Raw genomic sequence first — 13,555 nt, 5'->3', positions numbered from 1 at the left:
GGTCCAAGGAAGGAAAACCGGTGGACTGGTAACAGGGTCGTCCAAGGCTCTTTGATGCACATGGGGAGGGCAGTCTGGCCCATGTAGTCCAATCCAATAGAAGAGCTACTGTAGCTCAAATTGCTGAAAAAGTTAATGCTGGTTCTGATAGAAAGGTGTCTGCACACATAGAGCATCGCAGTTTGTTTTGTTTATGGGGCTGGGCGGCCGCAGACCGGTCAGAGTGTCCATGCCGACCTGTGTCTACTGCCAAAAGCCCCTCCAATGTGCACCTGAGCATCAATACTGGAGCATGGAGCAATGGAAGAAGGTGGCTTTGTCTGACATCACATTTCCTTTTACATCCTGTAGATAGCCGAGTGCGTGTGTGTTCCTTACCTGGAGAAGAGATGGGCCTAGGATGCAATATGGGCAGAAGACAAGCCAGCAGAGGACGCGTGATGCTTTGGGCAATGTTCTGCTGGGAAACCTTGGGTCCTGCCATTCACGTGGATGTTACTCTGACACGTACCACCAACCTAAACATTGTTGCTGACCAAGTACACCCCTTCATGAAAATGGTATTCCCTGATGGCAGTGGCCTCTTTCAGCAGCATAATGCGCCCTAGCACACTGCAAAAATGGTTCACGAATGGTTTGAGGAACACAACGATGAGTTTGAGGTGTTGGCTTGGCCTCCAAATTCTCCAGATCTCATTCCAAATGAGCATCTGTGGGATGTGCTTGAAGCACAAGTCCGATCCATGGAGGCCCCACCTCACAACTTAAAGGATCTGCTACTGACGACTTGGTACCAGATACCACAGCATACCTTCAGATGTCTAGTGGAGTCCATTGCTTTGATGGGTCAGGGCTGTTTTGGTGGCAAAAGTGGAACCTACTAAATATTAGGCACGTGGTCATAATGTTATGGCTGATCAGTGTATATCTTCATCTATAGAAGTGCGGGATAGTGTGCAGGAGATAGGTGAAGCCTCTAGAGGGTGCTACCAAAGAGGAAAATTCTCAGCCGTGATTTGCCTGCAAACTGTTTTTTTTCACATAAACCAATGTCTAATTTATGTTTTATGGCCATAGAAACGGAACCAGCAACAAGTAGAGGTGCAAAGCAATTAAAGATATTACAGCATAGAAAAAAAGGAACCCCCCTGCCCCCCATGGGATCTGCATCCCATACGATGTCTAATTTCTGGAAAATTCAGGAGGGTTAAAAGGTGAGAAGGTTTCCTTGGGAAAAACCTCACCGGCTAACCAAGCATGAAGATTAATTTAAAGGAGGACATTGGCTTCTCATCCATGCTATTCAGCACATCGCACAGTTCAGTCCTCCGAAATTCTGGAAGGGAGAAGCCCAATTCCAGCTCATCTTACATTTCTGGGTAAGTTAAAAGGTTTTAAATGCTGTCTGCGTCTCTGCTGGTGAGATGTATTTTCTCTTCTGGTGCCAGTCACTAAGTTCTCATTCACACGAGGAACAGACGACCCGTACAGACCCGTGCGGCGTACTCGGCCGTACCAGGCAGCTCCCGGGAAGGATAGGTGCAGCGTGTGATTTGTACGGGGTATCATGATCTTCTCTATGGGAGTACGCTGCCGTGCTCCCCCCTAGTCCGTACGGGTGTGGGTGACCCTACTCAGACAGGATCCATCCTGTCAGTGTACGAGTATGGACACCCGCACGGACATGCAGTTCGGGTGAGCGTATGGCCGCGTACTCCCAAAGAAAAGGACAGGCTGCTCCGTACAAATCACATGCAGCGCCTTTCCTTACCGGGAGCTGCCCGATACGGCCGTGTACGCAGCACAGATCTGTACGGGCTGGCTGCTACTCGTGTGTATGAGGGCTAAGACCGGAAGGGAGGGTCAAATCTTTCTAATCGGGACACAGCAATGAGGTCCAGACGCAGATCCTAAACCTTCATCACAAATCATGTATTTATTGCTGCATGTGTTCACGAAGATTGCCCCATCACTATCTGCGCTGTCTGATCTCCATTAAAGCAAAACTCGAACCAAAAATAACAAGATACAAATGAATAGACCATTACAAGATAAAAAAACACAACCAGATTTTGCTGCAATATTTACATTAAAGCCAGAGATCTTCCTGCAGTACTTTTTTCTGCCACTAGATGCTCTCAGACATAAGCTCAGGTCATCCTGGACCCGTCCTCAGCCTGTGACTGGACAGTGAAAGGAGAAGCAGGACAGTGATGAACTCATTCTGCTTTCTCCTCCTATCAGCACATGAACTGATTGGCTCCTTCTACTGCTTGCTTCTCTAACACTCCATCTCTGATATACAGAGACTGCAAGAGGCTGAAACCAGGTCACAACTATGTACTTGTATTTTACATGCATTTAATGATGCACTGATGATTACAGAGCTCCATGAATTGTCTCTTTTTTATCTGTCTAGAGCAGGGTTGGGCAACTCCGGTCTAACAAACCCCAACATGCCTCTGGAAGTCATGTCTGTGGCTGTCAGAGTCTTGCAATGCCTCGTGGGACTTGTAGTTCCACAACAGCTGGAGGTTTGGAGTTGCGCACGCCTGGTCTAGAGTTCAGCTTTAAAAAAAGAAGTGAAAGGCACTCGCCCAAAAGCATGTCCTAGGGTGATTTGTAATTTTGACGGGAGCATCAAATTTAACACTCCTTGGGGGGAATTTATCAAAACTGCAGCAGACACAATCTGGGGCAGCTGTGCACGGCAACCAATCAGCTTCTCTCCTGAGTTTGTTCAGTAAAGATTTGAAAATGAAAGAGAGAAGCTGATTGGTTGCCATGCACAGCTGCCCCAGATTTTGTCTGCTCCAGTTATGATAAATTCCCTTCATTGGGGTTGATTTACCAAAGGAGTAGAGCATGCTTCACACTTTGCAAGGAATACCAGATCATGTAACAGCACAGAGCAGGTAACTGGTTCGATTAGACCCCCTAACCCTCTGCATGTTGAAGCTGATCAAGCATATGTATTTCCTAGTGTGGGCTGACCACACACAGCAATTTAGCAAACTGTGTAGACTGGTGTCAGCCCTGTTCAGTTGTCTTTTGCTAAACTACTCAAATTCTCACCACATCTTTATCTCCACAACATAGACACCAATCATTCTGCAATCCAAGATAAGAACTAGGAGGGCATTTTACTCTCCTTGAGCTAACACAGGAAGTGTGCTCAGGACCCTGGACAGCCCTGAATTTCTGGCAGGGGGAACAGGTCATTTTTCTACACCTATCAAACCGATACAACACGTTAAAGTTATTCCCAATAGGCAGCAATGCCTGAAGGAACACATTTCCAAAATCCCAGAGACCAGAAACAATGGAAAAATCACACGGAGCGCGAGATTACACATGATTGCTCTGGGAGTACTGAGCACGCTGGATAACTACCCCCACCCCCCCCAGGGGTACACTAATTATTTAAAAATATTAATTAAACCCGCTGCATTACGCTCGGAGGAATCATCCTACAGAGAGATGGACTCACACAGCTCACAGCTGGGACTTCTCCTTCAAGTGTTTTCAGCAGTCAAAGGTTAAAGCTGAACTCCAGGCAAACAGCTAAACACAATACATACATGCGAGATGTGTTACATGCTAAAGGAGTTGTACTTCTGTCCATCCACTTCTGAGATTTACACAGCTCGTTCATACAGCACAGCCTTGTCTGGCAGGGAAGGAAGTTTCACTTTTCTCTATTGAAGTTTTGTAATACTTAGGGCTTGTTCACACCATATACAGTGCATTCCAGTGCAGTCAGCTGCTGGAACGTACTGTATCGCAACCCGGCCGGCTTCCTGCGTTCAGGGGCGTGGCGGTGCATTGGAGTCAATGGCAACGCAGCCACGCCCCCCGCAGTGAGATCGCCCGTATCGGAAACGCGAGGCAAAGCAATGCCTGTGTTCCAGTCCAGTGCGATCTTAGAAAATAGTGCTCGCAGCATTTTTCTCAGATCTGGAACACAGGCATCGTTTGGCCACACATTCTGGTGCTGGAAATCGCACTGCGGGCTGGGGGGCGTGGCTCTGGTGTCATTGCCATCAATGCACCGCCACACCCCCTTCTGCCTCTGAACGCAGGAAGCCGTGCGATAGTGTGTTCCAGCAGCTGCACTGCAATGCACTGTATATGGTGTGAACAAGCTCTTAAAGGTCTAGTTCTTATTCTGCACTGACTGGACAGTGAAAGGAGAAGCAGCACAATGAGGAGCTCATCTCTCCCTTGCTCTGCTCTATCCTTCTATCAGCATGCACTTTTCACTGCAGCATAACATATGTGTTTATACTTCTTCAGCCAACTGTTGACTTTCTGCTGGAAGTGATTCAGGCAGCTGCAAAGCCACCTAATAAACTACCCCGGCTGCTCACAGAAAATAAGTCCGGTTGCACACCGCAAGCATCGCTGAAAACTTTATTATGGCAAACAGGTACACATCGTCCTCCCATGGATCCTCTTCACGCCGACGTCACGTCAGAGGATCCATGATGGGACCATGTGCACCTGTGTGCTAAAAATACATCTTTCAGCGAAGCTTGCGGTGTGCGACCGGAAGAAAACTTATTTTCTGTGAGTAACTGCTGATGCTGGAGCAAGACTGACTCGGGCAGTGTGCACTTGCCATTCTCTCTGTGAAGGAGCGGTGATATTTGGCTATGGAAGTTAATAAATTCCCCCGCCATGTATCCCGTGCCCCGCTGCGAGTCCAGGTCGGTCTTAGTGGGTGTCAGCGGGTAGAGAAGGAACTCAGAGGACATCTTGCTCCGGGGAAAGATCATGGAAGTGACGAGAATTTTGTCACTTCCTGTTTCAGCACTCCGATTCCCTGGACGCTGTAGCCAGGAAAGAAGCTAGTCAAGCATGCTCTGTACTTGATCAAATTCACTGGGGTCCATTGGTGACATTAGAAGTCTAATAGACCCCAACGTCTCCTTTAAACAGAGCTATGGGGTAAGTGTTTTCCCCATAGTTCTCTTTAGGGTCACGGGAGGCTGTATACTAGCATCCTCCTGTGACCCAAAGCTCAGTATACCGCAGGCTATTGCCCACTATATACTGAGAGCACCGCAGCCGGGATGGATCCCGACAATACTGCCGAGATCCACCCAGCTACGTGAGTGACTGCGTTCAGTATTTTCAGAAGGGGAGGTCACTTTAAAAGAAAAACGTGAATATCGTGGCCAACCTGCGCAGCAAGGCCGCTGGAGTAGCTGCCGCTCGCTATAAAATGAATATGTTTCCAGCAGGAGGTTATAATTACTTCTATTTGTAACAATGCTAATTAAATCTTAATTAAAGTGCAGCAGGAGGAGACGCATGTAAGCAGGAAGGCGGCCGGCCTCCGTGTCTCTGAACAGCGCAAACACAACAAAAGCTGTGAGTAGAATCATCGGAAACTGACTGTGGCCCATAAATCAGACGGAGACGCTTGATTATCGCCATGCTGTACAGCGAGGATCTCCTAATAAAACCTTCACGAGTCTCGGGATGGGGGGGGGTGGGGCGCGCACACAATACGCCAATCATTCCCCCGATAGGATTTCACACATCACGCTGCAATGTGAAATGCTGCAACAACCTAAAAAGCAGATATTGATTTTCATTGGACACATTGCTACAAAGTAACTCGCTGCAAAAAGATCAATTAGAAAAGCTTTGATGTGTCCTTTTTGTACAGAACGCTCCGGGCACAGTGAAGCAATCCAATGCTGCCAACTTCTCCACTTCCCTGGTTCTTCCCTCCCACCTCATCAACATGCTAATAACATATTATTGTAGACTGGGTGACCATCATTGGGTCTCTGTGCAATGCAGGCAGATCATGGCTGGTGGGAGGGCCTCTCAAGACCCGGTGTTCTATCAAAGTTTGTGACTAGGTTGGAATGTGTGACCGGTCACGTGGCCACACATTTTAACGTAATCCCGCCCAGTTGTTTGGCGGTGGAATATGTGACCAAAAGGTCAACCATTCCAACGCTTTGTCAGCTGTTCCAGGGCAGATCGGCATCGCAGATGGTATGTGCAGGAGAACAGATCTGCCCTGGAACAGCTGATCGTCCTGAAATGTAATTTCTATCCGACTCTGTGACTGCGATCTCACATGCCACAAAGTCACATTTGAGGACCGATCAACTGTTCCAGGGCAGATCAGTTCTCCTGCACATACGATCTGCGATGCCGATCTGCCCTGGAACTGCTGACAAAGCATTCGAATGCTTGACCTAATGGGTGGTCACACATTTCACCGCCGAAAAAGTGGGCGGGATTACGTTAAAATGTGTGACCACGTCACCGGTCACACATTCTAATGTAGTCACAAACTTTGATAGAACACCTGCAGTCCTGATGCAAGCAGTGGGCTGGCTCTTGGGGAGGAGTTATGCAAATATCAAAATGCCTTGATGGGTGAGTGTCAATCTGGAGGAGTGGGCGTTCCTAGGCATATTGTATTTGCACACAGACCCTCCTAGGTAACACCCACATGGGATGCCGAGCCTCTATGTGTGACAGAACTGAAATCCAATGAATGAAAGAAGCGGGCCAGGGACAGTCAGGATGAGAAGAAAGGACCCAGATGATGCTGGGCATCCTCCTGCCAGGTGAATGAGGCCGGCTCTATCTGACTTGCTACAGCTTTCAATGCACATTATGAGAAGTTCACGGGGTAATTTGGCAAAACTGGAGAATTTGTCATGGCAACCAATCAGCTTTTATCTACTGTCCAGTCACAGGCTGAGGGAGGGACAAGAACTGTATATGTTAATGAGTTATTGTGCTGGGTTGCAGAGCCGTGTAAATCTTAGGATTGGATAGAAAGAAATACACACCCCTTTAGCAGATATTAGATCTTCCATACACAGTGTGCATTTCATCTGCGTACTTAGCGCTTTGCCCAATATTCACCTATAAAGTGCATTTCCACATTTGCAGGCTATGGCCTCAGGCAGCATCTCGTGCGTCAGGCTGAGTGCATTGGCTGCTCTGCTGCACAGTGTTTGCAATGTTCCTGCCACCCTCTTTCCAGCCAGAGCACCACAGGTTGCTAAGAGCCGGGCGGGGAGATACGTAAGGGCCATACACATCTCTCCGTCCACCTGTTAGCAACCTGGGATGCTCTTGCTGGTGTCCCGCTGAACCCCCCGGCAACCAGTGACGTGGAGAAGCTTGGCGGGACGCCGCACCCAACTGTGCTGCCTCAGGTGGCAAAAAAAAGCAAGCGAACAGTGATTGCAGATGATTTTCATACTGAAGGATGCCATGGGGCCACCCACAGTATGGCCAGCTTGAGTACCGGCTTCTCAATTGTCACTTGGAAAGCTGTAAAACTCGCACTACATGTGTGGAGAAGTTGTGAGTCTGGTACAAGTGTAAATTACATGCAGATGTATTCAGTATATAATGCAGAGTGAATCACACACAAGCTAATACACTTCAGATTTCTGTGGACTCCGCTCCCTTACCTCGGCTTTGCGAATACCCTCTCTGGCTTCTTCGACTTTCTGCTCCAGTTCCGCCCGGCCTTGCTCTGAAGGCGGCGTGCTCTGACACTCTAGATCATCCAGGGCCTGTATGGGGACAAAGTGACTCCATAAAATCGGGATTCAAGAGGGACAAATGATGCCACCAGATATTTTCTGTTTAACCCCTCTGTGACCGCAGATCCATGCCCCAATTTGCAGTGCGTTCCTCAGCAGGACATAGAACTATGCTGGGTAATTTAAAGTTGAACTGCAGACACAGGGCTGTAGCTACCATGGGACGAGTGAGGCACTCACCTCTGGTGCAGCTGAGAGGGGGCGTAGCCAGGGCCGGCCTGTTGTCATTGGCAACAGGGGCACCAGGCGACCAACACAGGGCAGGGAGGGAGAAGAGGAGCAGCACAGGCTCCAGCTTTTCCTCGGATCCCCGCTTCTCTCCCCCGCCTGTATGGACAGAGGACTCTCTTTTCTATTTCAAAAGGGAAATGTCGGTGTCTAGAGAGGGGTTTAGACCCCTAATATTTCCCCGATGACCCCAACAGTAAAAAAAAAAAAATAATAAAAAAAATAAAATTAAAAAAAAAACAACTTAAAAACACACGCACGCACATTACTAGACATGTGCAAAGACTAAAAATTTGTTTCGGACGAAATGAACGGAAACTAAAAATGTTTTCATTCGTTTCGTCAAACGGAACAAGTTTTTATGCCGTTTTGGATTTGGCCACCAGCGCATTTGGCTCATGTGGGCCGCCATCCTGGAGGCGGGACGTCACATAACACGTCTTTTCAGGGGCACAATTTTCTGTTCTTGCCTCTGGCGCAAAAGGAGCTAGCTACAGCCCTGTCCAGGCAGGAGGAATAGAATACTATCCGAGAGGTACTCGCCTTCCTCACAACTCTGCTGCTTCTCCTTCCCCTGTCCAGTCACAGGATGGAGGCGGGTCCAGAACAAGCTGGCCTTAGAGCAGGGGTGGCCAACTCAGGCCCTCCAGCTGTGCTTTAACTACAAACCCCAATATGCCTCTGTCTTTGGGAGTCGTCATGCTTGCAATGCCTCACGGGACTGGTAGTTTCGTAACAGCTGGAGGGCCGGAGTTGCCGACCCCTGGCTTAGAGGAAATGGGACGCGTGCTGCTGCCCATCAGACTGAGCACATCTAGCAGCAGAAAAAAGTACTGTGGGGGAAATCTCTGGATTAAAGTTGAATATTGCTGTATAATCTAGTTTATTTGATCTTTTAATGGGCTATTTATTTTGATTGTGCGGTTTTTGGCTGGAGCTCGGCTTTCTATTTAAAGCACATGGAGGTTTCACAAAATCGTCAGGGCACAACAAACAGCAGGCGGACCCTGGCGTGCGTCTACTATACCTACACGCTGGCTGTGGATGATGTTCTTATGCTCCCTTGCCACTCGGGTAGCCCACTTGCGCGCCTCCTTGTTCAGGCTGTGCTCTTCCGTGGTGCCCGTCTCCGATTCCAGCTGCCGACTCTGCAAGACAGAAAAGCAAATGAAAGATTCTCAGAGAATCCTGTTCTGCATAACAGGGCGGAAAACACATCCCACTTTCAGCAAAAGTTTCCAACAACGTAATGAGCTGTGATCTGCTGGAATGAGTTTGCGCAGCGAGGCACAAACATGCAGAGCTGCCAGGGTGGAAAGAACACAGAGTTACTGCATTTGTTATTTTTGGGAGATGTGACGAGACTCCCGGCTCTATTCAGAAGCAGATGTTGTTATTTTGTATTTTTACTCTCAATTTTGGGGATTCAGAAATGTGCGCTGAAGACTCAAGGGCGTCGCTAATGGGCGATAACCAAGTGGTAAAGCAGAGGTACCCACACTCTGGCCCAAATCCCATCATGCATCTGAATCTGGGAGTTATGCCTGTGGCTGTCACAGTCTTGCAATGCCATATGGGACTTCTAGTTCCACAACAGCTGGGGGGCCGAAGTTTGGCTGTTTCACACGGGCAGCCGCCCGCCACACAACGGACACCCATGGGGACGCCTTCTCCCATCCCCTCGTGAACTAGTTACTCCAGGCAACGGGGACTTTGGATTCCACCCCTTTGGACTTTCCTGTACTGCGGGTGACCCCCACCATCTTTACCTCCACACACGTAGGACACAGCCGGCGTTCGTCCACCTCCCGGCTCCTGTCACTTGCCGGCCGTTTTAGCGCGGCTCGGGACTTTTCCCACGCTCATCAGCACTCGAAGATTAGTGCCATTGGGGGGGCATACCAACGAACTAAGAAGACGTTCCCACCTTCCACATCTGAAGGCCTCTACCCCCAGCGGCACCATACCTAGCACAACACGGAGTGGACCCAGACATTCTCCGGGCAGACAGCTCACCCACTGCTCGGCATGGGATCGGCTCCCAGACCAACACAAAGGAGATACCGGCAATTCCCACTACACCGGCATCAGAACAACCCTCACAACCGTCGATTACAGCATGTCACTGAGAACCTCTTGGTGAGTCTCTAAATCTCTTTTTATTTCTCTACACTTACAAGAAGTTCATTTGTTTTCCCCATCTCCTTCTCTCTCCCCCCCTTCACTTGGAGCTCCACACCATCCCGAGGGATACAACACCATCCAGAGTCAAGAATTTTTCCCACTCCCATCAGACTCCCACAGTTGTTGCGCTTCCATCCCCACGTTTTGTTCTTCCTTGACAAACAACGGAAACCCCGGTCCTTACACATGTGAAGCAGCACACTGAGTATCTCACTTTCCTGCCCACACCTCTAATAGCACTCCCCCCCTTTCGTCCTCCCCCGAAGAGCGCTGTACCCTAGGGCAATTCTCCCAATTTTTCATTAGTTCAAGAGACAACACCACTTGACCTCCAATTTGATGGTGCCTGCATTGCTCTGGAGCCAACACCACTTGAACTCCAATTTGATGGTGCCTGACTAGTTCCAAAGCCAACACCACTTGACCTCCAATTTGATGGTGGCTGTATTGTTCCAAGGCCAACACCACATGACCTCCAATTTGAGGATGCTAGTCTAGTTCCAGAGCCAACACCACTTGACCTCTAATTTGATGGTGTCTGCATTGTTCCAGAGCCAACACCACTTGAACGTCAATTTGATGGTGCCTGCCTAGTTCTAGAGACAACACTGCTTGACTTCTAATTTTTTGGTGACTGCATTGCTCTGGAGCCAACACCACTTGACCTCCAATTTGATAGTGTCTACATCGCTCCAGGGCTAACACCACTTGGCAGAGCCAGGAGCAAGACCCCAATGTTGCCAAGCTGGGAGGTCCTTAAGCTGTGGTTGACTGACCTCCCATTTGATGGTGCCTGCATTGAACTGGTGCCAACACCACTAGACCTCTATTTTGATGGTTCCGGCATTGGTCTGGGGCTAGCACCACTTGGAAGAGCCAGGAGCACCACAACTATGATCTATTTAGATGTCTAAAATGGTGGCATTCTTGCCACTAGTCACCAACTAAAGACGCATATTCCCTACTGACCCCCTATGAATTGGTTTTAGCAGAGGTTCCCCGAGACCGAAAATTATTTCAATGGTTCCTTAGGGGCAAAAGTTTGAAAAAAACCTGATGTAGACCATCAATACTGCAGGAAAACAAGATTGCAGATATGACTGATGGCCCCCCCTACACTTAACCTATTCTGAAGAGCAGCATTCCACTGTCAGACTGATTCAAAATTTCAGCCAGTATTAATGGGGTGATGGGACTTTAAAATAAAGATGCACTTTAGGAAACGGGTCAAAAAATGAAAAGGAAACCTGTAGGCTGCAATTGCTACTGTGGTATAAAGTATGCAGATAAGGACTTCTAACTTTCTTTTCATTTCCTGATCTGCATGCCATCTTCTCCAATGAACTACAGAACTTTTCTACTCTCCATAAGGGAATGAGTTCTATAGTCCATCATGAAAAAACTGGACTGATAACACTGATTGGGATTTCAGTGCACTAGCACTACAGGGCATCGGGAGCTCACTGGATTTCTGGCACATCAACAGACATTTTCCTCTACTTGAAGCATTTTTAAAGAGACAGAACGTGGGTAAATGTGCATATATTGAAGGGATGATTTTGACCTGACATACATTTTAAAAGTAGGCTGGCAGTGGCGGCTCTCATATTTAGATCCTGGCAGGTTCCCTTAGAGAATACATGCACTGAGTGGCCAGATTATTATGACCACCCCATCAGTACTTCGTTGGGCCGCCTCGTGACTCCACGAGATGTTGAAAGGTGATGCGAGGAATCTGACACGGCACTGTTGCCCTTCTGTTGTCTTGTACCAGTCTTGCCACTCTCCGTTCTGCCCTAACATTGACCAGTCGCTGACGGCCACAATTCGCACGTTCAGACCCAGATTTTCGGCTGACAGTCCAGTCTTTAAACACTTTAACAACAGCTGCTCTTGAACATTTAACAAATTCTGCTGTTTTGCTGATACTCGCTCCATGGCTCCGAGCGCCAACAATCATCCCACGTTCACAGGCTGTTAAATCGCGTTGTTTCCCCGTATCTTCAGAAACAAATCACTTCTACTGTCGTGGTAAACAACCTGCTTCCCTATTTATAATGGTCTGGCCCTCTAGCAACTTCAGCGCGAAATTATAGCTAATTTGCCTACAAACGTCAGGTGGTCATAATAATCTGGCCACTCAGTGTATAGTGACCACCAGCACGGGGAACGCTCTCTCTCTCACAGCAGCACATGCTCTGCCATTCTGGCAACTAACTACAGTGCTCCTTGCCAGGGAGAGAAGACGGACGATTTCATGGTTTTCTGTTGCAGCTGGTGAGCAGGAATGCAAACAGCAGTCATTTTATAGCAACATGTATCACGTGTGAAATAAATGCTGACAACGTTCACTTCCAGGACCACCAATGGTGACCAATGCTTCAAATTCCCCATCCACCAGTCACATCAAAATTGTCATTACGGCCTTTACATATGATAAGAATAATGTTATTAGATCTCTATTAGTGGATAAATGTAACATGAACTGATATTTTTAAAGAAAATCTATCTATATATAATGTGTAAAAGGTCTTGGCCCAAAATATTGGCACTCCTGCATTTCTGTCAGATAAGGCCCCCCTTTGCACAGAAAATTGTTGCAATGACAAATGTTGCGGCATTCTCATGTTTATTTCTTTTGTTTGTATTGGTATGACACAAAAATGTGGAGGGAAAAAAAAGCCAAACCTGACACATTCCACGCAAAACTCCAAAAATGGACTGGACAAAATTATTGGCACCCTCAATTAATATTTGGTAGCGCAGCCCTTGGAAAGAATAACTGAAATCAATGGCTTCCTGTAACCATCAATGAGTTTCTTACACCTCTCTACAGGAATTTTGGACCTCTTTACTTTCCCCAACTGCTCCAGGTCTCTCAGATTGGAAGGTTCCTTTTCCCAACTGCTGTTTTGAGATCTCTCCACAGGAACTCTATGGGATTCAGATCTGGACTCTCCAGCACTTTGAAACCATTTCTGGGGGCTTTTTGACGCGTGCTTTGGGTCATTGTCCGGCTGCAAGACCCATGACCTCTGATGGAGACACAACTTTCTGACACTGGGCCCTACATTGCACCCCAGAATTCTTTGGTAGTCCTCAGATTTCATAATGTCATGCACACAGTCAAGACATCCAGTGCCTGGAGTAGCAAAGCAAACACAAAACATCAGTGACCCTCCACCATGTGTGACTGTAGGGACTGGATTTTTTTTGTTTAAAGGCCTCATTTCTTTTTCTGAAAACAGTAGAATGATCGGCTGCACCAAAAAGCTGTCATTTTGTGTCATTCCAATACAAGCGAAGGAAATAAACATGAGAATGCCGAAACATTTGTAACTGCAACAATTTCCTGCACAAAGTGGTGCCTTATCTGACAGAAATGCAGGGGTGCCAACTTTTTGCCCATGACTATCTTTATACTCTGTGTATAGATCTATATGGGGCTGGATTGCTGCTGGTTAACATTTTTGCAGCAGAAATTGTTTTCCATATAAAATCTGCTGACTTTACAGCTGGAATTTCCCTTTTATATCTTTCAGAAAACC

General features: G+C 47.7%; 1 protein-coding gene across 1 annotated transcript in view; it reads right to left on the bottom strand.

The window, feature by feature from the left end:
- Positions 1 to 13,555, bottom strand: part of FCHSD2 (FCH and double SH3 domains 2) — a 159,992-nt gene that overhangs the window by 20,410 nt on the left and 126,027 nt on the right. Inside the window, exons 13-14 of the mRNA XM_018567426.1 lie at positions 8,855 to 8,971; positions 7,461 to 7,565 (exon numbers count right to left, since the gene is read on the bottom strand). Of these exons, the coding sequence (XP_018422928.1) occupies positions 7,461 to 7,565; positions 8,855 to 8,971 (222 nt within the window). The remainder of the gene's footprint in view (positions 1 to 7,460; positions 7,566 to 8,854; positions 8,972 to 13,555) is intronic.

This window comes from Nanorana parkeri, unplaced genomic scaffold, assembly GCF_000935625.1.
Source record: "Nanorana parkeri isolate BGI_ZX_2015 unplaced genomic scaffold, ASM93562v1 scaffold1047, whole genome shotgun sequence".
NCBI classification, from domain to species: domain Eukaryota; kingdom Metazoa; phylum Chordata; class Amphibia; order Anura; family Dicroglossidae; genus Nanorana; species Nanorana parkeri.
This window is presented reverse-complemented; position numbering and strand designations above follow the sequence as displayed.